Source organism: Hemitrygon akajei, chromosome 1, assembly GCF_048418815.1.
Source record: "Hemitrygon akajei chromosome 1, sHemAka1.3, whole genome shotgun sequence".
NCBI lineage: Eukaryota > Metazoa > Chordata > Chondrichthyes > Myliobatiformes > Dasyatidae > Hemitrygon > Hemitrygon akajei.
In genome coordinates this window covers 217,457,606-217,485,101 of record NC_133124.1, presented here as the reverse complement: position 1 = coordinate 217,485,101, position 27,496 = coordinate 217,457,606, and the positions used below count along the sequence as shown (strand labels likewise).

The window sequence follows — 27,496 nt, the reverse complement described above, 5'->3', positions numbered from 1 at the left end:
TGTCACGCTAATGCTCAGTCAGCGCAGACTGGAGAACTCGTCTAGTGAGGCTTTATGGGTGGAACTGAGGAATAAGACAGCCATGACCACGTCACTGGAGCTGTATTACAGACCACCCAACAGTCCTAGGGATCTGGAAGAACACATTTGTAGGGAGATCATAGACTCTTGCAAGAAACATAAAATTGTGATAGTTGGTGGTTTTAACTTTCCATATATTGACTGGGACTCCCATACTATAAAAGCACTAGATAGGCTAGGGTTTGTCAAATGTGCTCAGGAAAAAGAAATTCCAACTAGAGAGAGTGTGATACTAGACCTCCTATTAGGAAATGAGATAGGGCAGGCAACAGAGGTTTGTGTGGGGAACCAATTTTACGTCGGGTGATTATATTACCATTAGATTCCAAGTAGACATGGAAAAGGATATGTCTTATCTCGGACTGAGATTCCAAATTGGAGAAAGGCCAGTTTTGCCGGTATCAGAAATGATCTGGCAAGTGTGGATGGGGACAGGTTGTTTTCTGATAAAGGTGTACTTGGTAAATGGGAGGCTTTCAAAAGTGCAGTTTTGCGAGAACAGAATTTGTAGGTTCCTATCAGAATAAAACACAAGGATAATGGGTTTAGGCAACCTTGGTTTTCGAGAGAGATTAGTTTTTGGTTAAGAAAAAGGAGGTGCATAGCAGGCAGGAGCAAATGAGGTACTTGAGGAGTATAAAAAATATAAGAGAACACTTGAGGGAAATAAGAAGGGCTCCAACAGTGAAGGAGAATCCTAAGGACTTCTACAGACATGTTAAGAGCAAAAGGATTGCTAGGGGCAAAATTGGTCCTCTGGAAGATCAAACCGGTAATCTATGAGTGGAACAGAAAGGGGGGAGACCTTAAATCAATTTTCTTGCATCTGTATTTACTCAGGAGGTGGACACATATAGATGTGAGGAAACGCACCAGTGAGGTCATGGACCCTATTCTGATTTCAGAGGAGGCATTCGCTGTCTTGAGGCAAATTAGGGTGGATAAATTCCCAGGGACTGACGAGGAGTTTCCTCGGACCCTGTAGGAAGCAAGTGTGGAAACTGCAGGGGCTCTAGCAGAGATATTTTGAACATCCTTAGCCACGGATGAGGTACTGGAGAATTAGGATGGCTGACATTGTTCCATTGTTTAAGAAAGGCTCTCAGAATAAGCCAGAAAAATTATGGGCCAGTGAACCTGATATCAGTCTTGGAAAATTATTGGAATGTATTCCAAGAAACCAGGTACATAAGTATTTGGATAGACAGAGACTGATTAGGGATAGTCAGCATGAGTTTTTTGAGGAAGTTACCAGGAAAGTTGATGAAGTCAACCAGTGGATTTTGTCTACAATGACTTTAGTGAAGTCTTTGACAAAGTCCCACAGATTTTTCGTTTTGTTTACTTATCGAGATACAGCATGGAATTCCCAATTTAACAGTAGCATAATCACAGAATAATTTGCAATAACCAATTAACCTACCAACTGATATATCTTTGGACTGTGGGAGGAAACTGGAGCACCCGGAGGAAACCCACACGGTTAGGGAGAATGTACAAACTCCTTACAGGCAGCGGCAGGAATTGAACCTGAGTCACTGGTATTGTAAAGCGTTTTACTAACCACTATACTACAGTGCCATTCCCCCTTTTTTTGAAGATTATTAAGAGAAGCAATGAAGGCGATAGACACGGACTTCAGCAAGGCTTTTGACAAGGTCCCATATAGTAGGTTGGTTGAGAAAGTTAGCACATATGAGTACCAAGGTGTTTTGGTAAACTGACTCCAAAATTGGCTTTGAGATCGAAGGCAGAGGAGGGTAGTGGTGGTGGGTTGCTTTGCCGACTGTAATCAATGATGTACCACAGGGAATTGGTGCTGGAATCTTCAATGCTTTTCATATATGTATTAAGTACACTCAGTGGCCACTTTATTAGGTACACCTGCTCAAGAATGAAAAATCTGCGGGATCTTGTCAAAGGCCTTTCTAAAGTCCATGTAAACAACATCCACTAATCAACTCAATGCATAAAAGCACACAGACATGGTCAAGAGGTTCAGTTGCTGTTCACACCAGATATCAGAATGGGGCAGATATGTGATCCAAGTGACTTTGACCGTGGAATGATAGTTGGTGCCAGACAGGGTGGTTTGAGGATCTCAGAAATAGCTGATCTCCTGGGATTTTTAGGCACAAGTCTCCAGTTTACAGATAATGGAGGGAAAAACTAACAAAAAATCCAGAGAGTGGTAGTTCTGTGGGCAAAAATGCCTTGTTAATGAGAGAAGTCTGAGAAAAATGCCAGATTGGTTCAAGACACTAGGAAGGCAAACATAATTCAAGCAACTGCACGTTACAACAGTGGTGTGCAGAAGAGCATCTCTGAAGTGGATGGTTACAGCACCAGAAGACCTCAGACATGCACTCAGAGGCCACTTTATTTGGTACAGGAGGTATGTAATAAACTGGCCACTGAGTGTAAATCAGTTGGAAAAGTGGTCAAAGCGATGGCTGAATTTAATCCAGACGAATGTGAGGGAATGCATTTTAATTTGTCTAATACTGGCCAGACATATAAACAACAGAGACCCTAGAAACATTCATGTGGCAAGACCTGCAGGGGTGGGGCGGTGCAGTTCATAGCTCATGCGGGATGCTAGGGCAATGAAGGCAGCATTTAGCTTGCTTCGACACAGGGTGCCATGGCCCGGGGATCGGAGTTCAATTCCAGCACCATCTTTAAGGAGTTTATACATTCTCCTGGTGACCGCGTGAGTTTTCTCCCACAGCCCAAAGGTGTACCAGCTGGTAGGTTAATTGGTCACTATAACCTGTTCTGTGATTAGGCTAGAGTTAACTGGGGGTGGAGAGGTTCGTGGCTCATTGGGTCCAAATGGCCTGTTCTGCGCTGATTCGCTATACACAAGTATACAAAGCCACCGTGCTGAGTGTTGGAATTGGGATGTCACGCTGCAGCTGTACACAACGCTGGTTAGGCCACGCTCGGATTATCGCCTGCTGTGCTGGTTACTATACGCCAGTGTTTATAGACTTGATTCTGATTCCGACCTTTGTAACTTAACCTGCAAGTTCAAAAGATTTGGGTTCTCTGCAACTTGATTAGTGTACGGTCCTTTCATACGAATGAGTGTGTGGGAGACCAGCGGTATGGATTCAATGACAGCTGCAGGGCTTACAGCTGCAGTTCCAACATGAACAGTTCACAGGAATGGCATCCCACTGTGACCTGGGAATACTGCTCCCGATAAATTGCACGGGTGCATGGCCCCACGGTAACCGAAATGCCTCCATGCACGTACACTTCGTTGCTGCACAGCTGCATTTTCTTTATATAATGTTAATATAATTTTGAAATCTGTTAATTGTAACATAACCCGTAATTAATTGTGTTAATATAATCTATTTGTTGTTCAGATCAAACAGCAAAACAAGGAAGAAATGTGATCCAAGTGACTTTGACTGTGGAATGATTGTTGGTGCCAGATGAGGTCGTTTGAGTATCTCAGAAACTGCTGATTGCCAGGGATTTTCCACACAACAGTCTCTAGAGTTTACAGAAAATGTGAAAAACAAAACAAAAACATCCAGTGAGCGGCAGTTCTGTGGGTGAAAATGCCTTGTTAATGAAAGAAGTCAGAGGAGAACAGCCAGACTGGTTCAAGCTGACAGGAAGCAGACAGCAACTCAAAAAACTATGAGTTACAACAGTGATGTGCAGAACAGCACTTCTGAATACACAACTTGTCAAACTTTGAAGTGGATGGACTACAGCAGCAAAAGACCACACTGGATTTCACTCTTGTACCTCATTAAATGGCCACAGTGTGCATATACATAGAAAACAAACACCCAAAAGTTGTTAAACTTCTTTAATTTGACACCCTGCCCAGGAAACTTCACAGTTAAACCAACTCCAAACAGGAAAAATATATCTGTAAAGACTTCACAGTACATCTCTCGTTTACTTTCTCAGTACATAAATTCATTCAAAAGTATTCAGTTTTTTTTAAACTGGCCTGTAAATACCTGAGGTGATAGGACTCAGACATGACAATTGTATCGATCTGACCAGTGGCAGCAATGTTGCTCAACTCCTCACTCACTCGTTTAATAGCCCATGAGCAAAGCAAATTTAGCAATTTGATTTAGTTTTTCCATGATACAAGATACAATCTGCAGGAGGAGCATAATTACTTCAGCTGAATTCAGCTGACTGCAAAATGAACTCATTCCTCCTAAATTTCTAACAGGGAGGTTGGGTAAGCAATGCACATCAAACACCGAGGAACAGACCACAGCAGATGCAACAGTTCGATCAGCTACACAATCAGACATGATTTACGCTCCGGTTTGTCACATGCATGAAGTATTCAGAACATTCTTACTGACGTAACATTAATTTGAGACTTACAATAAAACTCCGAGAATCCACTAACCACGTGCCTGAAGTAGTGATGGCTAGGTATTGGTTCAGGTCTGCCATGCCGTGCTCCCTTCCGACACACTGCATCCCCAGTACCTTAATAACATCCAATAGCCCTGAGAATCTGCCTATCCAACATCAAACATGGCAGATTACTGGAGTTTTACTGTATAGAGATAATCCTGGGCATAGAAAGATTGCAGATAGAGGAAGTCCTTAAATGTCAAGTGCCCCATCCCACACCCATCTGCAGCTTCCAGCCGTGACGAGGAATGGCGCTATGGAAAAAAAGTTTACCATCACTGTACAAGTTGTACGTATCCAGGAGAAAGAAACAGGCAGGAAAAATAATCGTAGACACAAATCCACCCTGCAAACTGCCTTTTCTAAAAGCTCCCTTCTGGAAAGCGCTAATGGAGCTATTAAAATTATTGAGCGATACAGTGCCACCCCAGCAACCCCTGAGAAACCCGATTAACCCACACCTACGTGACAGAACAATTTACAATGACCAATTAACTTATCTTGCAATGTCTTTGGACTGTGGGATTTGGAGAAAACCCAGGCATTCCACAGGGGAGGACATACAGAGACTCCTTACAGAATGGTGCCAGAACTGAACTTCAAAACACTCCAAACTGTAATAGCGTGGCGCTAACCGCTGTACTACACCGGTGCCCAAGATCAAAAATTCCATTTAGCCCTGCATCTATTACTGTTCCCCCATCACCTCTCTGCACTATAAACACTTTAACCACTTCTCATAATGCTGTTTACATTCTAAATACATGCCGGTGGCTTTATTTACGTACACTTTTACGGTGGCTTTATTTACGTACACTTTATTCCACATCTGTCCTTTAACCTCTAACTTTGTTAGCTTTTCTATTTACATATCATTCTTTATACTTGCTGAATTTTTTTTTGTTGCTGGTCATGCCCAAACTCCTCCCGCATGTGAATAAAGTTTGTCCTTCACGAGAGTACAGAAACTGTCCAATGCTCAACAGTCTCCCTGCTTCCTGGTAACAGTCTCCTTTGCATACAGATGTTAACCATCACTGAAATAGATCTGAACTGAAAGAATTTGCACTGAGTAAACAGACAGATCAGTGAACACTGAAAAGCAAGCGGATTGTCCCGGAGGAACTGTTCAACCAAGACTGGAGAACGGACAAGGACTATGTTCCACGCAATGTAGGAGAAAGAGGGGAGATTTGAAAGGGATATACTAAATTATGAGGGGTATAGACAGCCTAAATGCAAGTAGGTATTTTCCACTGAGGTTGGGAGGTCATAGATTAAGGGTGAAAGGTGAGATATTTAAGGGGAACTTCACTCAGAGGGTGGCGAGTGTGGAATAAGCTGGATGCAGGTTGGATTTCAACATTTAAGAGAAGTTTGGATAAGCACGTAGATAGGAGGGGTATGGAGGGCTATGGTCCAGGTGCGGGTCGAACAACAGCTCAGCATGGACAAGATGGTCCGAAGGGCCTGTTTCTGTACTGTGGTGCTTTATGACTGTGACAGGGGAGGAAAGCCTCTGTATCACAAACACTTGCACCAGGAGGCATGGTGGCACAGAAAAGATGAAATGAGAACACAGACACTGCCTCTCCTGTAACACTGTTCAATGCTCGAGTCTCCTTGCTTCTTCCTACCAGTCTCAGGCGTTAACCATCATTGAAATTGGTCTGAGCAGAAAAGAAGCAGTAAACAGACAGATCAGAGAGCATTGGCAAACAATAAAACAGATGAAGGAACAAGAAGCAGTAAACAGACAGATCAGAGAGCATTGGCAAACAATAAAACAGATGAAGGAACTGATGGACAAACTGTCCAACTGAGGCTGGACAAAAGACGATATCAACGGCGGTGTACATAACTTACTAAATATAGTGCTGTTTCCTGCCCACTGTAGTGTGCACTGTCTAGCAGCAAACTTATTAGAGGCACAGCAGTCTTTACTCTCAAGGCAGGCTTGCATCAATATCACCTCACCTTGACCACGCTTCCTGTGCACACTGCTATGGGTAAATAACTGGTGTGTGTGTTTGTGTGCGTGTGTGAGGCTGCAGGTAAAATGAGTGTCTGTACACTTAACACTGCTTTACAACAATGGCACCATCTCAAAGTTGTCAGAACTGAGGCAAATTTCCAGTTCTATTTGTTAATTTATTACAATGCAGCTGAAATAGTTATCAAGCTATGAAGCAAATTCTTAAAACTACATTCTCAGATACTGAGTTCCTCCAGCATTGTGTGTGTTTCTCAGATCTTTACTGAGTATTTCTAGCGATTTTTATATTATATCCATAGTTCCTTGTCCATTTACTGGCTACCAACAGGGGGAAGGTATGGGAGCCCGAAAACTCACACGCAATGTTTCAGGAACGGGTTCTTCCCCTCCATTGTCTGATATCTGAATGGACAATGAACCCACGAACACTACCTTACAGATTTTTGCTCTATTTTCACACTGCTGATTTAAAAAATATTTTTTTTTAATTGTTAGCTAATTTCTTAAATGCATTGCACTGTACTGCTGCCACAAATTCCACAACATGTCAGTGACAATAAGCCTGATTCTGAACCTTGGGCCAAGATTCCTTGCCCTATTACGGGGACCGGTGTAGCACCAAGTAGTGTACAGTCAGGAGGGAGAAAGGAGAAGGAAGCAGAAACAGGAAAGGGAGAAATAGCGGATAGAGGAAGGGGAAAGGGGATAGAGGAAGGGGAAAGGGGATAGAGGAAGGGGAAAGGGGATAGAGGAAGGGGAAAGGCGATAGAGGAAGGGGAAAGGGGATAGAGGAAGGGGAAAGGGGATAGAGGAAGGGGAAAGGGGATAGAGGAAGGGGAAAGGGGATAGAGGAAGGGGAAAGGGGGTGTGAGGTGCACTGTGGTCCAGAGGAACATTGTTTCGTTTCGTCATAGGCACATACAAATAGATGACGACAGACTTGGTCTTGACTTTAACTGGGATGGGGGATAGAGGAAGGAAGAGATTTAAGCCAAGGCTGCAGATTCCGCTCACCACCCAATGAAACACCAGGTGATTAGCCGCAATGTCCATTTAAAACAGTGGATGGTCGGCTAAATGAGGCAGCAGATTGCTGTTGTGGCTGTGTGCCCCAGCAAAAGTCGGTGTTTTGAGGAAGAATTAAGAGATTATAGTCATCGCCCCAGAATGATTTGCAACATGCAGAAACGAGGGAGAAGTGTACACTGTGAAATGTGTCCAGCAGACTCTGAACTGACGGGTCCTAGTCTCCAGCTGCGACTGCTGTTCCTGGAAATTGCTGCTACCCACCTCCGAGCAATCGGTTACCCTACGGTCATTTCTCATTGCTTTTGCTCTCCGGCCTGCAGTGGTGTGTGAACTGGAGCCTCTGGGCCAGGTTCTCGTTTGTATAGACTGTACTGGAATATTTGGCTCGTGGTGATGTCCTCGCTTCGGTGCAGCACATGTTCCTTAGCCAGAGATTCAGCTTTACGGGTGAGGGTGCAGCCTTATTTCGCAATGGAGGCTAATGAGTCCTTCAAAGTCCTCGTCATGCTTGGGATGAGGACAGCGTGATCATCCACACATTTGGTGACGCAGGATTCGGCCTTCTGCCTGACGTCCAGCTCTTTCGCTCCGGAATCAAGGGCATCCTTTGCTCGGTCATTGCAATCCATCATGCAGCGTTGTAAACGATTCTGTAATGAGAAAGCAACACGTCAGTCTGAAAGGCATTCTCCTACTCAGCCTCAGTTTACCTGCTTGCTGATGGGTGCTCGGAACAAAGAAATTCTAAAAGGGGAGCTAATTCAGAAATCGGAGGTGTAAAAGGACTTGCGCGATTCTCTAATGGTTAAATTGCAGGTCGAGTCGGTGATGAGGAAGGCAAATGCATCATTTAGAGGTAGCATGGTAGTGCAGTGGTGAACAGGCAACCTGGGTTCAATTCCCACGCCGCCTGTAAGGAGTTTTTATGTTCTCCCCGTGACAACATAGGCTTCCTCCAGGCGCTTCGGTTTCCTCCCACCAGTTGGTCGTTGTACATTGTCCCATGATTAGGCCAGGGTTAAATTGAGGGACTGCTGGGTGGTGCAGCTCGACCTATTCCACGCTGAATTTCAAATAAATAAATAAAATTCCGGAGGACTAGAATATAAAAGCAAGGATGTAATACTGAGGCTTTAAGGCACTGGTCAGATTGTACTTGGGAGAACTGTGAGCAGCTTTGGGCCCCTTACCTGAGAAAGGATGCGCTGGCATTGGAGAGGATCACGATGAGGTTCATGAAAAATGACCCTGGGAATAAAAGGGTTAATGTGTGAGGTGCATTGCTGGCTCTGGGCCTGTACTCACTGGCTTTTAGAAGAATGATGGGTGATCTCATTGAAACCTATCGTATATTGAGAGGCCTAGATAGAGTGGAGGATGTTTCCTATGGTGAGGGAGTCTAGGAGCAGAGGGCACAGCCTCCAAATACAAGGATATCCCTTTAGAACAGAGATGAAGAAGGGTGTAGAGTATCTGTGGAATTCATTGCCACAGTCAGCTGTGGAGCCCAAGTCATTGGGTATTTTTAAATCAGAGCTTCTACCCGATTAGTTATGGGGTTGGGCATAATAAATCAGCCATGGTGGGATGGTGCAGCAGACGTGGAAGGGCTGAATGGCCTAATTCTGCTACGTCAAATGGTCTTATGATACCAATGTCAAGCATTTGCAGATTAGACACATGGAGATTAAAACTCCCACCTCTACTTGTAACATACAAGTGATCAGACAGCTGGGCTTCACCGAGTCTAGCTAGTGGGCAGTTTCTTTCTCGGGAACACCTACACATAAGGGTTTGAACTGAGACTGATAAACGCTGTTGGTGAAGATACTGAGGCAGCTGGTGAGGAATGGAGCTTATTATTCATGCCTGGTCTCAAACAAAGACCCAGAGAGGGAAAAACAAACACAGTACAGACCCAGCTGTCGCTACCAGCAAGTGCGTGCTGGCATTTACCAGAATCAGGCTCACTATCACCAGCATATGTCACGAATTCTGTCGTTTCTGTGGCAGCAGTACAATGCAATAAACAAAAACTGAATTATATACATTAAATAGTTAAGTAGGTAGTGCAAAAAAAAGTAGTGTTCATGGGTTCAATATCTATTAGAAATTGGATGGTGGAGGGGAAGAAGCTGTTCCTGAATCGCTGAGTGTGTGCCTTCAGGCTTCTGTATCTCCTACCTGATGGTAACAGTGAGAAAAGGGCATGTCCTGGGTGATGGGGGCTCCCACTCAAGGCACCACTCCTTGAAGATGTCCTGGGTGCTGGACAGGCTAGTACTCACAATGGAGCTGACTGAGTTCACAACTTTCTGCAGCTTATTTCAATCCTGCGCACTGTCCCCCTCCCCCCGTGTTGCAGCCAGTTAGAATGCTCTCCACGGTACATGGGTGACATGTACCCCAAATCCCAGTGTTCATACTTCAACCATATCCCTTTATTCCCTTTTCCTTCAGCCACCTGTCCAAACTGCTTCTGCTACTGATATCTGTCCCAATCATTCAGCTCACAGTATCAGTTACAGCCCAAAGCCAAAATCACAAAGGACATGCTCTCTTCCCACTGAGGAGGTACACAAGCCTGACAACACACACTCAACATTTTAGGAACAGCTTCCTCCCCTTCCCTCATCAGATTTCTGAACAGCCCATGAACACTACCTATTTGTGCACCAAATCAATATATTGTAATATATATATTTCTTATTGTATTTTGTAGTATATTTTACATTAGCACTGTACTGCTGCCACAAAACAACAAATTTCACAACATGTAAGATGATGAAAACACAAAAATACAACTGCAGATGCTGTGGATCAAAGAATCGATCCACATTCCTGCCCCCATTCCTGATGAAGGGTCTTGGCCCGAAACTTGGCTACTTGAGGGTCTTGGCTACTCTTTTCTCACGGATGCTGCCTGACCTGCTGAGTTCTTCCAGCGTTGTGTACGTATGTAAGATGATGAGACGGTGGTGCGCTTGGTTGTAGCGGTTTCTTGGGGGCCAAGCAAAAGTGTTTGTCTTTTTTTTTAAAAAAATATCTTTTTTATGATTGCAAGACAATGCTGGACTTTAAGAACACAGGTGTACCCCATCAGCGAGCTGATAGTTGGCGGACGCGCTGGACTCGATGCGCGAAAGCGGTGTGCAGTGTAATCATAGGTGATTGCCTTGGACGTTTCTCTTGCAGAAGATGGCGCAGGCCTGTTTCCCTTGTTTGTTGGCACAACAGATAGCGGGAGAGCCACATGGCCTCAGTTGTAGAGAGAACTAGGCCTCAAGCCTGCTGCTGCAGTCCAGGAGAGGAGACACTGGAGGCGGTGTAGCGTGGCGTCCATGTTCAGTTGGGGGCTGGCACCTTCTGTTGATGCTGCCCCCCAGTGTCTGACCAGTGGAATGACAAGCTGGATTGAATCTGCGGACTGCTGGGAACTGCACCATCAATCTGCAGGACATGTTTCTCAGAGCTATTTGCACGTGTACAAGTCTTTTTGCATGACTGTATGTTTTCTTGTTATCATGAATGTACTGTGTGCCCTAGGCCCCAGAGGACTTCATTTGGCTGTATTTACGCAATGATAATTAAACTTGAACTTGTAAGTGTTAGTGACAATAAACTTGATTCGGATATCTGCTTACACCATCACACCTAGTAACACATTCCACATACCTACCGTTCTCTGTTCAAATATATACTATACATGTACTTCGATAATAAATTTATTTTGAACCTCGCTCTCCCCTAATCTGAAGCATTTTATTTCACCAAATTCTACAAACCTCCGACAAGTACCAAGATAAAGTACAGCTTACGTAGAAGGGTACCGCGCAGGGCAGGCCCTTCAGCCCACAATGTTGTGCTGACCCTTTAACCTAAGATCAATCTAACCTTCCCTCCACTTTTCTTTCAACATGTGCCTAATGTATTAATTAACTTATTGAAAGAGAAACAGTACATAATAGGCCCTTCGAGCTGCACAGCCCAACAATCCCCTGATTTCATCTGAGTCTAATTGCAGGACAATTTACAATAACCATGTGGTCACGGGCGAACGTACAGGCAGCGATGGGAATTGAACCCTGATCACCTGGACTGTATTGCGTTGTGCTAACCACAATGCTACCCCCGGCAGCATGTTCCACACATCCACCACTCTCTGCGTAAAAAACATCCCCTCCCCCATACTTTCCTCCAATCACCTTAAAATTACGCCCCCTTGTATTAGCCATTTACACCCTGGGAAAAAGTCTCTGGCTGTCCACTCAAGCTTCGCCTCTTATTAAGGCCTCTCATCCTTTTGCTCCACAGGGAAAAGCCCTAACTTGCTTAATCTCAGAAGACACGATCTGCAAAGTGAAGCAAACCTGTGTCACCTCAGCTGTAAATAGCCTACCCCTTATTTCAACATGGTGACTCCCTACTCTAGATACAGTTCCAGCCAACATCCTCCTCCTCTCCAAAGAGAAAAGCCCTCGCTTTCTCAACCTATCCCTCATCAGACATACCCGCTAATCAGGCAGCATCTTGGTAAACCTCCTTTCTAGCTTGCACAGCCTTACTATAATGTGGGACACAACTTCCCCAAGTTCAAGTTTATTGTCATCCAACCGTATACATGTACTCCACTAAACACAATGACATTCTGCTAGACCAAGGTGCACAACACTAGAAGTATTATTAACACATAATAAGGTGCGTTTACAATACAAGTCAAAAAGTAAACAGCATTGTTCGACATTTAAGAGAAGTTTGGATTAGGTGTAGTAGGGGTATGAATGTCTGTGGTTCCTGTGCACGTCCATTGGAGTAGGCAGCTTAAATGGTTTTGCATGGACTAGATGGGCCGAAAGGCCTGTTTCTGTGCTGCACTTTTCTATGACTCTTTATGCTACTGGCACTTCACACACAATGAGACCTGGGTGGCAGGGTGTTTACCATCCTAACAGTTCTTGCCCTAATGCCCCGTGCCTGATGATAGGGGGGGTCAAAGAGACTGTTGGATGGATGGGAGAGGTTGTTGACAATGTGCATGCAGCGCTCCCGATGGGCGGACGGAAGACCAGACTGTTGCTTACCTGGAACCTCTCCAGCTCCCCGGTGACGGCGGCCTGTGCCTTGACAAGAGGGTTGTGGCACCGCTCGATACACTGATGAACCTCTTCCATGGAGGAGTTGCCATTGTCACAGCAGTCAGCACTGCAGCGGAACATTCTTCCCTGGTGAAGAGATTTAAACATTCCCACACCACTCTCTTTTAAATGTAAGAGGACAAATTACATTTCGTTCACCTTTGTTACCTTTCACTAGGTGCAATCATATAGACTAAAACATAGGAGCAGAATGAGGCCATTCAGTCCATCGAGTCTGTTCTGCCATTCCTTCATGGCTGATTTATTTTCCCTCTCAGTCCCATTCTAAGGTACCATAGAGGCTCGTACCCAAGATGGAGCGGGCTAATTTTATGACTTTCTGTAGCTTCTTTCAGTCCTGTGCAGTAGCCGACCCCCCCACCCCCCATCGTACCAGACAGTGATGCAGTCTGTCAGAATTCTCTCCACGGTACATCTATAAAAGCTTTTGAGTGTTTAGTTAACAAAGCAAATCTCTTAAAGCTCCTAATGAAATATAGCCGCTGTCTTCTTTATTGAAGCTGTATCGATATGTTGGGACCAGGTCAGATCCTCAGAGATCCTGACATCCAGGAACATGAAATTGCTCACTCTATATTATTTCACACTTTCATTATTTATTGTAATTTATTGATATCTACACTTTCACAGTTTGTTGCCTACTGCATTGGTTGATCTTTCATTGATCCTGTTACAGTTACTATTCTATAAATTTGTTGAGTATGCTCACAGGAAAATGAATCTCACAGTTGTGCGTGGTGACAAAATTTACTTTGAACTTTGAAATGCTCCTCATATGTTAACCCTTCCGTCCCCAGAATCATTCCTACAAACCTCCTCTTGGCCATTTCCAATGCCAGTGCATCTTTCCTTTGATGTGGCGTGTGAAATTGCTCACAATTGTGGGCTGGCCAATGCCTCAGCTTGCTTTTATATTCTGGTTCTCTTGAAATGAATAATAACATTGCATTTGCCCTCCTCACCACCCGACTCAATCTGCAAGTGAACCTTCAAAAATGGGCTTCCAACTTTTTTTTTATGCCACGGACCCCTATCATTAACCGAGGGGGTCCAGGGACCCCTGGTTGGGAATCCTTATAAATCCACAGGATTGGATTTGGGCAGTAGCCAGTGCTCAGGACTGACCTTTGGTCCTGTAATCATGAACAGCTCTTCATTCAGTGTAAACACATTGAGGGGGAGGGGGAAGGGGGGTGCTCTGGTGGGAGAGGTGGAGCTATGGATGTTCAGTGAACACAGCCTTCCACCTCCCTCCCTGTCAGACATACCTTAGGACCTACTCTCCCCCACCACTGCCATCACACATCATCCCCCAACCACCAGGGATCCTTTCCACTGCTCCCTCCTGCCTCCAGAGAGGATCCAACCCAGCCATTTCCCTCTCTGCCCTTTTCCTTGCTCTTGACTTTCCCCATTACTCACCAACTCCTCTCACTTAACTTGCTACCCTCCCCTTTCCCCTCACCCTACTCACCCCATGCCTTCTACTCTCCTCCCAACCATCACCCCATACCGCCTCTCCCCTCCCACTCACCCCTACCCCACCCACAAACACTTCCCTTCCCCACCCTTAACTTCACTCACTCCCACCCCGTCTCATCATCTCCCAACCCCACTCCCTCATTCAACACCTACCCCTCCCAGACCCACACCCACTGGGCTCAGCCCACGCCCCCTCCCTACTCCTGGCCCCTCACCCAGCCTACACACCCTCCGCTCCCCCTCTCTCTCCCTACCCCTCCCATCTCTCCTCTCACTCTCCCTACCCCTCTCCCCTCACTCTCCCTAACCTCTCCCCTCTCTCCCTACCCGTCCCCCACCCCTCTCCCCCTCTTCCTACCCCATCTCCCCCAACGCCCCTCCCTACCCCTCCCCTCTCTCTCTTCCTACTCCCTCCCCTCTCGCTCCTTACCCTCTCCCCTCCCCCTCCCTACCCCTCTCCCCTTCCAATGCCCTCGCCCTCCACCCTCCTCCTCTCTCCCTCAGCACCGTGAGCGACTGCGGCCCCGCCGCGAAGACCCACCTGCATCTTGCGGATCTGCTCCCTCTCCAGCCCCTGCACCATGGAGTCCACCGCCCGCTGTAACCGGCGCTGCTGGGACTCGGCGGCCGCCATCGCTGCACGTTGCCCCGGACACCGAGGAGTCTACGGTGGGGCAAGAACGGCCACGAGTGGTTGTCCTCCAGCTCGCCCTCCGCCGCTGGCGCCGCCCCTCAGGCCGGGAGGGGCAACGTCAGGACAACGCACACCCCTAAGCGCTCTTAAACCTTCCTCAGTGCAATTATGATTGTCACGTGTACTGAGATTCAGTAAAACACTTGGGTTGCAAACTGTTCATACAGATCAATTCATCCGTTCGTACATTATGTTTTGTAACTTCAAAACATTAAACTAATTCAAAGAAAAACATGGGAGTGCGGGTCTAACTTCGCGCATACTTTAAGCCAGGCGCTAACGTATCGCGTGGTAGCGTGGTGACGCATGCAATTCACCTATTTATACACATAACCCATAACAAATTATTTAAATGAACAAGAATACTTAATCAAACAATATACTGTACACATAAAGGGTTACTCAAATATTACTTAAATATTTAATTCACAGCAGTGCCATGTTGTTAGACGTGGGTGATCGTGGTCTTTCCACGACCAGGATTGTTCTTGGAAAATTTTTCTACAGAAGTGGTTTGCCATTGTCTTCTTCTGGGCAGTGTCTTCACAAGACGGGTGAGCCCAGCCATTATCAATACTCTTCAGATATTGTCTGCCTGGTGTCAGTGGTCGCATAACCAGGACTTGTGATCTACACCGGCTGTTCATACGACCATCCACCACCTGCTCCCATGGCTTCATGTGACCCTGATCAGGGGGCTAAGCAGGTGCTACACCTTGCCCGAGGGTGACCTGCAGGCTAGCGGAGGGAAGGAGCACCTTACACCTCCTTTGTAGAGACATAGCCCTATCATGACCACTCCAATCAATTCATTACGCAGTGCATTGAGGCAGATCGAAGTGTGAGGCTCTCCATTGGTCAGGGTTAACCATGGGTGCTGCACCCAGCAGTCTATGTGATACGCAAGGCAGGGCAATACGATCTGGAGAGCAAGCCGTTGCCCATGTAGCAGGCTGATCTTCTCCACACAGCTGCTGAATCCAAAGGAAGGACAGAGACCGATACAGTTTGGCTCCAGCAGCGTCGCAGGAGCTGGCAGTCAGCGCTGGGCTGCCAACCATAGCTGAGAGGTCTCATCTGCCTGAAACAACTGGTTTTAAGGTGGCAATAACCCTCCTTTACCCCTTCTCCTGTCAGTAGAAGTGGTTCCACCGGGCTTAGTAGCTAAGCCACACGTGAAGGCCAGGAGCTGGACTTGGTTCTCGGAGGCTATTTGACGTGCACGCCTTTGGGAGCACTTAGTAGGTAGTGGGAGCTTGTCCTCACTACCTCCACCCCGGCTATAAGTGTAAACTTCAAAGTTCAAAGTAAATTTATGATCAAAGTACCTATAAATTATTCAACTTTGAGATTTATCCGCTTTCAGGCAGCCACAAAACAAGAAACCCAAAAGAACCCAATTAAAAAAAGACCAACAGACACCCACCATGCAGAGAATCGTGCAAACAATAAAAGCCAGGGTCCTATATAGCTGCAACATTACCTCTCGGCTCCTAAACAACAGTGAACTCGGCCTTTTCTCCTTGGAGCAACAGAGGTTGAGGGGTGACCTGATGGAGGTGTATAAGAGGATGAGAGATGTATAAGATGATATGTAGATAGTCAGAGGCTTTTTCCCAGGGCTGAAATGGTTGCCACGAGAGGACACAGGTTTAAGGTGCTGGGAGTAGGTAAGAGGAGATGTCAGGAGTAAGTTTTTTACTCAGAGAGTGGTGAGTGCGTGGAATGGGCTACCGGCAACGGTGGTGGAGGTGGAAACGATAGGGTCTTTTAAGAGACTTTCAGATAGGTACATGGAGCTTAAAAAAATAGAGGGCTATGGGTAAGCCTAGTAATTTCTAAGGTAGGAACATGTTCGGCACAACTTTGTGGGCCGAAGGGCCTGTATTGTGCTGTAGGTTTTCTATGTTTCCATGTTAAGACACAGGAGCAGAATTAGGCCATTCAGGCCATTTAGTCTGCTCCACCATCCCATCATGGCTGATCCCAGATCCCACTCCTTGATGCCCTGACTGATCAGGAAACTATCAACTTTTGCCTTAAATATACCGATGGACTTGTCTTCCTCCACAGTCTGTTACAGAGAATTCCACAGATTCACTACTCTCTGGCTAAAAAAAATCTTCCTTACCTCTGGTCTAAAAGGTTGCCCCTCAGTTTTGAGGCTGTGCCCTCTAGTTCTGGATAGCCCCACCGTAGGAAACCCCCTCTCCACATCCACCCTATCCAGCCCTTTCAGCATTCGGTAGGTTTCAATGAGATCCCCTCACATTCTTCTTTACCACAGTCTCAAACTGTAAATTAACCTTCTGAGAGTCTTACATGAGGACTCCTAAGTCCCTCTGCACCTCTGATGTTTGAATATTCTCCCCATTGAGATCAGAGTTCAATTTCCGTCGCTGTCTGTAAGGAGTTTGCACGTTCTCCCCGTGGCCGTGTGGGTTTCCTCCGGGTGCTCCGGTTTCCTCTCGCAGTCCAGAGACGGATGGGTTCAAGTTAGGGAGTTGTGGGTGTGCTATGGTTGGTTCTCGGTTATTTTCGATCTCTGGGTTCCTTCAGGAATGACCCAGAAACTTTGATTCATTGATTCGTTTATTTTAAAGTTTAAACAAAGATACAGACAAAGTAACAGTGATACAAGGCAGACGAGAGACGTGAAATCAAAGAGATTCAATATGGCACCTTTTAAAAATCTATCATCTTTATATTTGAGATAACAGGAATTCCTTAGATAACAGAATCCAATCAAAAGGCTACGCGATTATAACAACTATAACACGTGAACAGTGTGAGATGAAAAATGGAAAGGTGTCTGTAACTGCAATATCACCATCCGCCAGTAGGTGGAGTCAAACCACCACATACTGTGGAAAAATACACAAGTTTGTTACAGATATAAATTGTTAAAAATATAAATTATGTCGGTAAAAAAGAAATTATGATTTTAGTCTTGCATTCATTCAACTAATATTTTTCAGGAAAGTATAAAAACAACTGATTCCAACACTATATTGGTGCTGGAAGCGTGGTGGCCCCCGGCACAGTTCTCAGACTGCGTTGGTTGTCGACAGAAGCGGCGCATTTCACTTGTTTTGACATTTTGATGTACGTGTGACAAATAAAGCTAATTTTTAATCTGCAACTTCACCAGGAGGTGGTTTGTGAGGTCAGGAGTCCACCTTATTTTACAAGGGAACCCCCGATAGACTGATAACAGTGGGGTAGTAGCTGTCCTTTAGCCTGGTGGTCCGTACTTTCGGGTAGAATGTGATGGGATGGGATGCGGCGCAGAAGTGGGAAAGGGTGCTGAGGCCCAGTTGAGTGTAAAATATTGGGATAGATTTGAGGGCCAGAATGGCCTCCCCCTGTTCCGTGGCATGGGATGTTGAACCAGCCTGGGTGTTTCCGCTGACTGTAGCTCAGTGTCTCCACTCCATCGCGGTCTATGATAAAGACCATGAATGAGGACAGTCGCTGAGAAATACTGGCCTTTGGCCTATCGAGTCCACATCAACCATCAATACCCAGTTACATTAATTTTACATTATTCCATTTTCAACACATACTAAAAGCTGGAGGAACTCACCAGATCAGGCAGCATCTACGTTCGACGTTTTGGGCCAAGACCCTTCTTCAGCACTGAAAAGGAAGGGGGAAGATGCCAGAATAAAAAGGTGGGGAGGGGAAAGAGAATAGGTGAAACCAGGTGGGTTTGAAAGGTAAAGGGCTGGAGAGGAAGGAATCTGAAAGGAGAGGAGAGTGGACCATCGGAGAAAGGGAAGAAAGAGGAGGGGACCCAGGGAGGTGATATGCAGTTGGGAAGAGGTAAAAGGCCAGAGTGGGGGAGTAGAAGGAAAGGGGAGGGGGAGGGAGAGATCAGTGTTCATGCCATCAGGTTGGAAGCTACTCAGATGGAATGTAAGGTGTTGTTCCTCCAGCCTGAGGGACGGCCTCATCACAAGAGCATGCCGTAGGCCAACATGTTGGACCAGGAATGGGAATCAGAATTAAAAAGTTGGGCCACTGGGAAGTCCAGTTTATAGTGGATGGAGTGGAGGTGCTCCACGAAGTGCCCCCCCCCCCCCACCAATTTACAACGGGTCTCACCGATGTAGAGGAGGCCGCTCTGGGTATGTTCCCATTTCTCTCTTTTCTATGCACATCCCCAGAGTCAATTGCTCACCTACACAGAAGAAGCAATGTACAGATACAAATTAACCTTGCAATCGGCAAAGACGGTCACAGAGACGTAGAAAGACACAGCACAGAAACAGCACACCTGCCCACCAGGTCCAGACCAAACGTTTTACCCGCATAATTTGCTCACAATAGGACTGTATGAAAGGAAGATGGAGGCCGATGTGGGAGGAAAGGGTTGATTTTAGAGTAGGGTAAGATGCTAGCACAACATTGTGGGCCGAAGGGCCTGCACTGTGCTGTCCTATGTTCTTTGTATACTTCAATGACTTCCTGTGGGAGGAAGCTCATTAGTACATTAAAATTTAATTGTCATTCAACCATACACTATGACCCAGCCAAATGAAACAGTGTTCCTTAGGGGCCAAGGTACAAAACACAGTACCAACAGTCACACACAGCATTGGGTACATATAACACATATAAGATAGCAGTAAACATACAGTCACAGAGTTATGGCCTGTAGACTGATGGTGCATCGGATGTTGTACCGGAGTTGTGTTCATCTTGCACAAATGCAGCTGTAGACGAACAGCTGCTGGGTGTAATCTGGAGCTGCTGGTAATTTCTCAGGTAAGGACATGTTCGGCACAGCTTTGTGGGCCGAAGGGCCTGTATTGTGCTGCAGGTTTTCTGTTTCTATGAACACAATCCAGCTTGTTTTCCACCAAGCAAACACTAGAGGGCAGCACTGATGGGAGGGGTCAGCCCACAACCCAGCATTGATGCCCATTACACCACAGCGCCTCCAACGTCTCCTCCCTGGGCGGCTGTAACGGGTGACCTGGCCGCATAAAGGCCTGGTCGAGCCACACCCAAGCATCCCCATCCTCAGTCTCGCCAGTGAACCAGTGAACCAAACTTGCCATATTCTACATTGCCGATGTCCAACAGGATCTTGCCATTACAGAAAAAACGGTGCACAAAAAAAAGACCGCCATTTGCACCATTTGTTGGACCGCACAACGCCCCTGACGCTTTCTTCCTTGGGTTGCCGTAGCAGGCAGTTAGACGAGAAGCTAGACTGGACTGCCAACACAGATGCCTTGTGCAGGAAGGCACAGAGTCAACTGTACTTCCTTAGAAGGTTGGCGTCATTCAATGTCTGTAGTGAGATGCTGAAGATGTTCTATAGGTCAGTTGGTCCCAATGCCATTAGGCTTTACAATTCAACCGCCAGGACTTAAGAACTTTTTAAAAGCTATTATTAATGCTTTTTGAGATAGTGATTTAGATGCATATCATATTTTTTACTGAGTTAAGTATTGTATGTAATTAGTTTTGCTACAACAAGTGTATGGGACATTGGAAAAAAAGTTGAATTTCCCCATGGGGATGAATAAAGTATCTATCTATCTATCTATCTATCTATCTATCTATCTATCTATCTATCTAACACAGTACACAACTAATCCAATTTCCCCGTTATCCAACGACTCGCTAGTGGGGCGGACCTGCAGTGTTAGATGTTCTCAATATCCGGCAGGGTCTTGCCATCGTAAAAAGAGATGTAAAGGACAAACAACGACACCAGAAAGACTGCTGCGACCAAGCGCACCGCCACCTTACCAGAAGGAAACAAAAGGGGAAGACATGAAAACTCCACACAGACAGCGTCGGAGCAAAACCAGGCCTCTGGTGATGTGAAACAGCACCTCCACTAGACCCTCATGTCCAAACCATCTGCCTCACCAGCCAATGTGATCGTGATTTCCTCACGTTGGCCTCAACTCCTCTTCAGTGTCATTTCATCAAAGCTCTCGATGTAAATTTATTATCAAATATGTATATGTTGCCATATAATACCTGGAGATTCATTTTCTTGCAGGCATTTCCAGGAAGATCAAAAAGTATACAATCCATGGCCACTTTATCAGGTACACACGCCCATTCATGCAAATATCTAATTGTGTGGCAGCAACTCAATGCATAAAAGCATGCAGACATGGTCAAGAGGTTCAGACCAAACATCAGAATGGGGAAGAAATGTGATCTGACCGCGGAGTGATTGTCGTTTTTCTACTATTTGCACTGTTCATCTCCTTTTGCACATCGGTTGTTCGTCAGCCTCTATTTGTGAAAATGGCTTTTCATAGATTCTATTGAATTTCTTTATTTTTCCTGAAAATGCCTGTAAGAAAATGCATTTCAAGGTAACATATACATAGTTGGATAGTAGATTTATTTTGAACTTTGAGATGGTGCACGCTGCACCTTTGTTCTCCATTTCCTGCAGCAGCACTCCTAAAAAAAAACTATTTCATTGCTTGTTGACTTTGGGATGTCTTCAGTGTAGAGATGTGTTCTATTTTTTATGAATAGATTTCCAATGCTGCATCAGCCTCTAGAAAAGACTTAACTGTGTGGGTGGTACGGTGGCACAACGCTTCACAGTACGGACAACCTGAGTTCAATTCCCGCTGCCGGCTGTAAGGGGTTCTCTGCATTACCACGTGTTTCCTCAGGGTGCTCTAGTTTCATCCCGCATTCCAGAGACGTACTGATTGGTAGGTTGAGTGGTCATTGTAAATTGTCCCGTGATTAGGCTCGGGTTAAATCAGGACGTGACTCGAACGGTGGTAGGGCCAGTTCCGCGCTCTATCTCAATCAGTCAATAAATAACTTCAGCAGCAGCAGTTCTGAATGTGTACACTAGGTGTCAGTAGCTGTCTTTGCAGTCTTGAACCAAAGGCAATCAGTTCCCGATGTTCTAAATAATACTTTATAAAACTCAGTCTTACTCTCTGGTCATTAATTTCCAATCCCCACATTCCTCAGACATGGCTTCCCGTTTCTCCTGCTTCTCAGGTTGAAGATTTCCGATAGATTATCTTACTTATTTTGTTTTATTTGGAGATACTGCAGGGTTACAGGCCCTCCCAGCCCAGTAAGCCTGACCCACCTAATTGCACCTATGTGACTAATGAACCTACTAACCCGTGAATCTTTGGACTGTGGGAGGAAACCGGAGCACCCGGAGGAAACCCACGCAGTCGCGTGGAGAACGTACAAACTCCTTACAAGCAGCAGTGGGAAGTTAACGTTGCCCTGCCCGCTACAGTACCACAGGAGCCAGAATAATGTGCGCTATATCGGAACCCAAGTGCGGAGGAAAGACCAGCTCCGATGGAGAGGCAGTGATCAGAGTTTATTCATAATAATTCTTAAACAAAATCGGTGGCTCGGCTGAGAAAAATGGTAAGAAGTAACATTCTCAAAACTAGGACCCTGCAATTAGTGCTAATCGGGCGTCCACTTAAAAAACACAAAACCCCCCCAAGCCTAGCAAATCTAAACAGAAAGTTCCAGGAGACCTCATTGCAAAGAGCAAGTCATTCATGTAAAACACAAGGAACCCTAAACGATTAATGACTCTGTTTAACCAACAATTAACTAGCTCGTCACTACCTCCTCCCATTAATGCTGTCTGGTAACCTGCTGAGTTCTGCCAGCATTTTGTGTTTTTGTTTTTTAATTAACCAGTTCAGGTGCTTGGAGCGCAACGCTCTCTAGCGCCCCACACAGGCCTGAAGAGCTCATTACAGAGGGTGAGGAGTACTAGCTGGCTGGTGAGAAGCAAGCTACTGTTAATTGTAGTGAGGGTTTCTCTGTCCGCTGTCCTTCCTGGCAGTGAGTTCCTGATCTCTAAAACACACTACGACACAGTAGCATAATGGTTAGTGTAGTGATCAGGGTCTGCATTCTGTGTTGGTGCCGCCATTGCTGATCTGAATTGGTGTAAAATAACACATTTCACTGTGTGTTTCAATGTACATGTGACAAATAAAGCTGATCTTTAAAGTTCAAGCCACACACACAACATGCTGGAGGAACTATGGAGCATCTATGGAAGGAATAAACATTTCAAGTCAAGTCAAGTTTATTGTCATTTCGACCATAAACCACTGGTACAGTACACAGTAAAAATGAAACAACGTTCCTCCAGGACCCTGGTGCTACATGAAACAACACAAAACTACACTAGACTATGTGAGACAGCACAAGGCTACACTAGACTATGTAAAACAACATAAAAACTGCACCAGACTACAGACCTGCACACGACTACATAAATTGCACGAAACAGTGCAGGACTGTACAATAATTAATAAACAAGACAATAGGCACAGTAGAGGACAAATTTCAATATAATAATAAATGATTTAGATGTCAGTCTAGACTCTGAGTATTGAGGAGTCTAATGACTTGGGGGAAGAAACTGTTACACAGTCTGGTCGTGAGAGCCCGAATGCTTCGGTACCTTTTGCCAGTTGGCAGGAAGGAGAAGAGTTTATGTGAGGGGTGTGTGGGGTCCTTCACAATGCTGTTAGCTTTGCGGGTGCAGCGTGTGGTGTAAATTCTGTAATAGCAGGAAGAGAGACCCCGATGATCTTCTCAGCTGACCTCACTATCCGCTGCAGGGTCTTGCGATCTGAGACATTTTGCGATTTGACGTTTCAGACCGAGTCCCTCCATTAGGACTGGAAAGGAAGGGGACAGAAGCCAGAATAAGCAGGTGAAGGGGGGTGGGGTAGAAGGAGTACAAGATGGCAGATGATAGGTGACAGTAGGTGAGGGGGAAGGTGAGTGGGTGGGGGAGGGGAGATTAAGTAAGGAACTTGGAGGTGGAAGAGGTAAAGGGTTTTTGAAGAAGGAATTTGATAGGAGAGGAGAGTGGACCATGGGAGAAAGGGAGGGAGGAGGGGAATCAGTGGGATGTGAAGAGAAGGGAAGAGAGTGTAAGCAGAATAGGATCAAGGCCAGAAGGGAAAGGGGGGAGAAATTACAGGGGGTTGGAGAAATTACTGTTGGAAGCTATCCAGATGGAATATGAGATGTCGCTGCTCCAACCTGAGTTTGGCCTCATAACCATTTCCCACCCTGGATGCTGCCTGGCCTGCTGAGTTCCTCCAGCTTGCTATTCAAGCAGTATATGTCAAACCTCTTGTGTTTAGGATATATGTTTTCACAAGGTGTTGGTATTGAGTTAACTTTTACTTAGCAGATTCAAAAATACAATTCAGGTGTTGTGGAGATTCTCAAGGCATGAAGTAGCAGAAAGCAGCAGATATTACATTGGAGATGCACACACAATGCTGGAGAAGACCCTTTTGGGCCAAGACCCTTCATCAAGACCAGAGAGGAAGGGGGGTAAAACCAGGATTCACTCTGAATCATGTGTTCCAGGTGGTTCCACAGGGGTAAATGTCAGCTTAAGGAAGAGCACCTCAACCTCTGTCCAGGTATACTGCAGTCTCTGGGACTCAATATCAAATCCAACCATTTCAGAGACGTCATGTTACCTGTTTGTATCAGGACCAGCCGGCTCTGATATAAGGATGTTTATCTGTAATATTAAATCAGTAACTCTCTCCTCACAGGTACATCATGGTCTGCTGGGGATTTCACTCACGTTCTCTTTCTGGCCTCAGGTTTCACTGATATCCCTGCATGATCCTTCACTTCCTCCCTCTCCACCTCCACTGTCCTCTTTATTCCAGATGGCTTACAAAAACAATGGAACCAACTGGTGACCCTGTTCTCACCATATCAGAGATATTCCCTGTGTCCTGTCCATCCCTCTCTGCAACTTAAAGCTAACTGTTCCCAGCTCTGGTGATGAGTTATTGACCCGAAGCCTTACGAAACCCCACAGAGCTACCGTACCATACATACAGGAGATTCTGCAGATGCTGGAAACCTGGAGCATTACACACAAAAATCAGGCAGCATCTATGGAGGAGAATAAACCACCGATGTTTCTGGCTGTGAGTCTTCATCAGGACTGATGCAGTGTCCGGGCCTGAAAGGTTGACTGTTTATTCCCCTCCACAGGTAATGCCTGATTTTCTAAATTTCTCCAGCATTTTGTTCTTGTTGATATTGCCAAACCTGAAATTTTGCTACCAAGCCAAATCACAAGACACAGGAGCAGAATTGGCCATTCAGCCCATTGAATCTGCTCTGCCATTCCATCATGGTTGATTTATTATCCCTCTTAATCCCACTCTCCTTCCTTCTCCCCATAACCTTTAATACTTTTACTAATCAGGAACCTATCAGTCTCTGCTTTAATTATACCCAATGACTTGGTTGCCACAGGCATCTATGAATTCCACACATTCACTGCTTTCTGGCTTAAGAAATTCCTCTTCATCCCTTTTCTAAAGGGAAGTCCTTGTATTCTGAGGCTGTGTCTTCTGGTCCTAGACTCTCCCACAATAGGAAACGTCTTCTCCACATCCACTCTGCTTAGCACTTTCAATATTTGAAGGGTTTCGATATGATCCTCCTCATTCTTCTAAACTCCAGTGAGTTCAGGCCCAGAGCCCAGAGCGCCTCACATGTTAACCCTTTCATTCCCATGATCATTCTGGCAAACCTCTTCTGTACCTCAAATGCCAACGCACCCTTTCTTTGATAAGGGACCCAAAACCGTTCACAGTTCTCCAAACGTGGTGTAACCAAGGCCTTATGAAGCCTGAATCCCTCCTTCTGTGCGTGTGTTGGAAACTACTGTTTATTTAAATAATACTTTTTGTAAGATTTTTACTTTTAAACAAACTCATGTACTTTTCACACTCACTGACAGAAAGTGATATAGCAGCGAAACTAATGGTTCATCACCTTTCTCATTTTTCATCGGCAGGTATTAGCACATTATTCATGTGATGTAATTGTTTTAATTATGTAGAGTAATAACTAGGAATTTACCTTATCTGTAAAAGTGGTAGATTTTTCAGACGCCCCATCTTCCTTTATTCCTTTGTCTTACTCCATTTAGCATAATTTCCCAGCTCTTTGTTTAGTTTGCTTAGTATTTGAATGTTTGTTTGTACTCTAAAATAAACTGAAATCTTGGAATTCAAACTGCTTGACATTCCTGAGCTCCCAGACAAACTTAAAGCACACGGTATTGGGGGTATGGTATTGATGTGGATAGAGAATTGGTTGGCAGACAGGAAGCAAAGAGTGGGAGTAAACGGGACCTTTTCAGAATGGCAGGCAGTGACTAGTGGGGTACCGCAAGGCTCAGTGCTGGGACCCCAGTTGTTTACTATATATATTAATGATTTAGACGAGGGAATTAAATGCAGCATCTCCAAGTTTGCGGATGACACGAAGCTGGGCGGCGGTGTTAGCTGTGAGGAGGATGCTAAGAGGATGCAGGGTGACTTGGATAGGTTAGGTGAGTGGGCAAATTCATGGCAGATGTAATTTAATGTGGATAAATGTGAAGTTATCCACTTTGGTTGCAAGAACAGGAAAACAGATTATTATCTGAACGGTGGTCGATTAGGAAAAGGGGAGATGCAACGAGACCTGGATGTCATTGTACACCAGTCATTGAAGGTGGGCATGCAGGTACAGCAGGTGGTGAAAAAGGCAAATGGTATGTTGGCATTCACAGCAAAAGGATTTGAGTACAGGAGCAGGGAGGTTCTACTGCAGTTGTACAAGGCCCTGGTGAGACCACACCTAGAATATTGTGTGCAGTTTTGGTCCCCTAGTCTGAGGAAAGACATTCTTGCCATAGAGGGAGTACAAAGAAGGTTCACCAGATTGATTCCTGGGATGGCAGGACTTTCATATGAAGAAAGACTGGATCGACTAGGCTTATACTCACTGGAATTTAGAAGATTGAGGGAGGATCTTATTAAAATGTATAAAATTCTAAAGGGATTGGACAGGCTAGATGCAGGAAGATTGTTTCCGATGTTGGGGGAAGTCCAGAACGAGGGGTCACAGTTTAAGGATAAAGGGGGAGCCTTTTAGGACCAAGATGAGGAAAAAAGTTCTTCACACAGAGAGTAGTGAATCTGTGGAATTCTCTGCCACAGGAAACAGTTGAGGCCGGTTCATTGGCTATATTTAAGAGGAAGTTAGATATGGCCCTTGTGGCTAAAGGGATCAGGGGGTATGGAGAGAAAGCAGGTACAGGGTTCTGAGTTGGATGATCAGCCATGATCATACTGAATGGTGGTGCAGACTCGAAGGGCCGAATGGCCTACTCTTGCACCTATGTTCTATGTTTCTATGTTTTGTTGGTGATTTTCATTTGAACTCTGAGTCTGAGGCTTCTCGCTGAAGTTTCCAACAATAATCAGCCGGCACTGACAGATTCCAGTTGCCCTGATACTGTTTCTCCATGACCGCAATGTCCCGGTGAAATCTCTCACTTGTCAATGACAGTGCCGAGATTTGCAGGGAAGAAGGCTAAATGGGAATGCAGTATTTCTCAGTAGCTTCCTCTCGGTTTTCACTACTGTCAGTCACACAAGTTCCAAGTGGAGTCTCAGGAATACCGTCGCACTCGGATGTCGAAGGATCCTTCACTGCTGCTTCCAGTTTTGTTTTACCAGTCAGGGCTGTTAGCCCTGAGATGAACCCCCAAACCCCCAAACCTGGAGCACCACTGGACTGCCCTTACCCTTTGACCTGTTTGGCATG

At 45.5% G+C, this 27,496-nt stretch overlaps 1 protein-coding gene across 1 annotated transcript; it reads right to left on the bottom strand.

Moving 5' to 3' along the window:
* Positions 1–3,898: 3,898 nt before the first annotated feature.
* fam136a (family with sequence similarity 136 member A) lies at positions 3,899–14,831 on the bottom strand. The gene is made up of 3 exons (XM_073061313.1): positions 14,696–14,831; positions 12,598–12,738; positions 3,899–8,166 (listed from the first exon to the last, which is right to left on the bottom strand). Exons 1-3 carry the CDS (start codon positions 14,786–14,788, stop codon positions 7,978–7,980), a joined length of 423 nt encoding a protein of 140 aa, XP_072917414.1. The 5' UTR covers positions 14,789–14,831; the 3' UTR covers positions 3,899–7,977.
* Between the last annotated feature and the right edge of the window lie 12,665 nt (positions 14,832–27,496).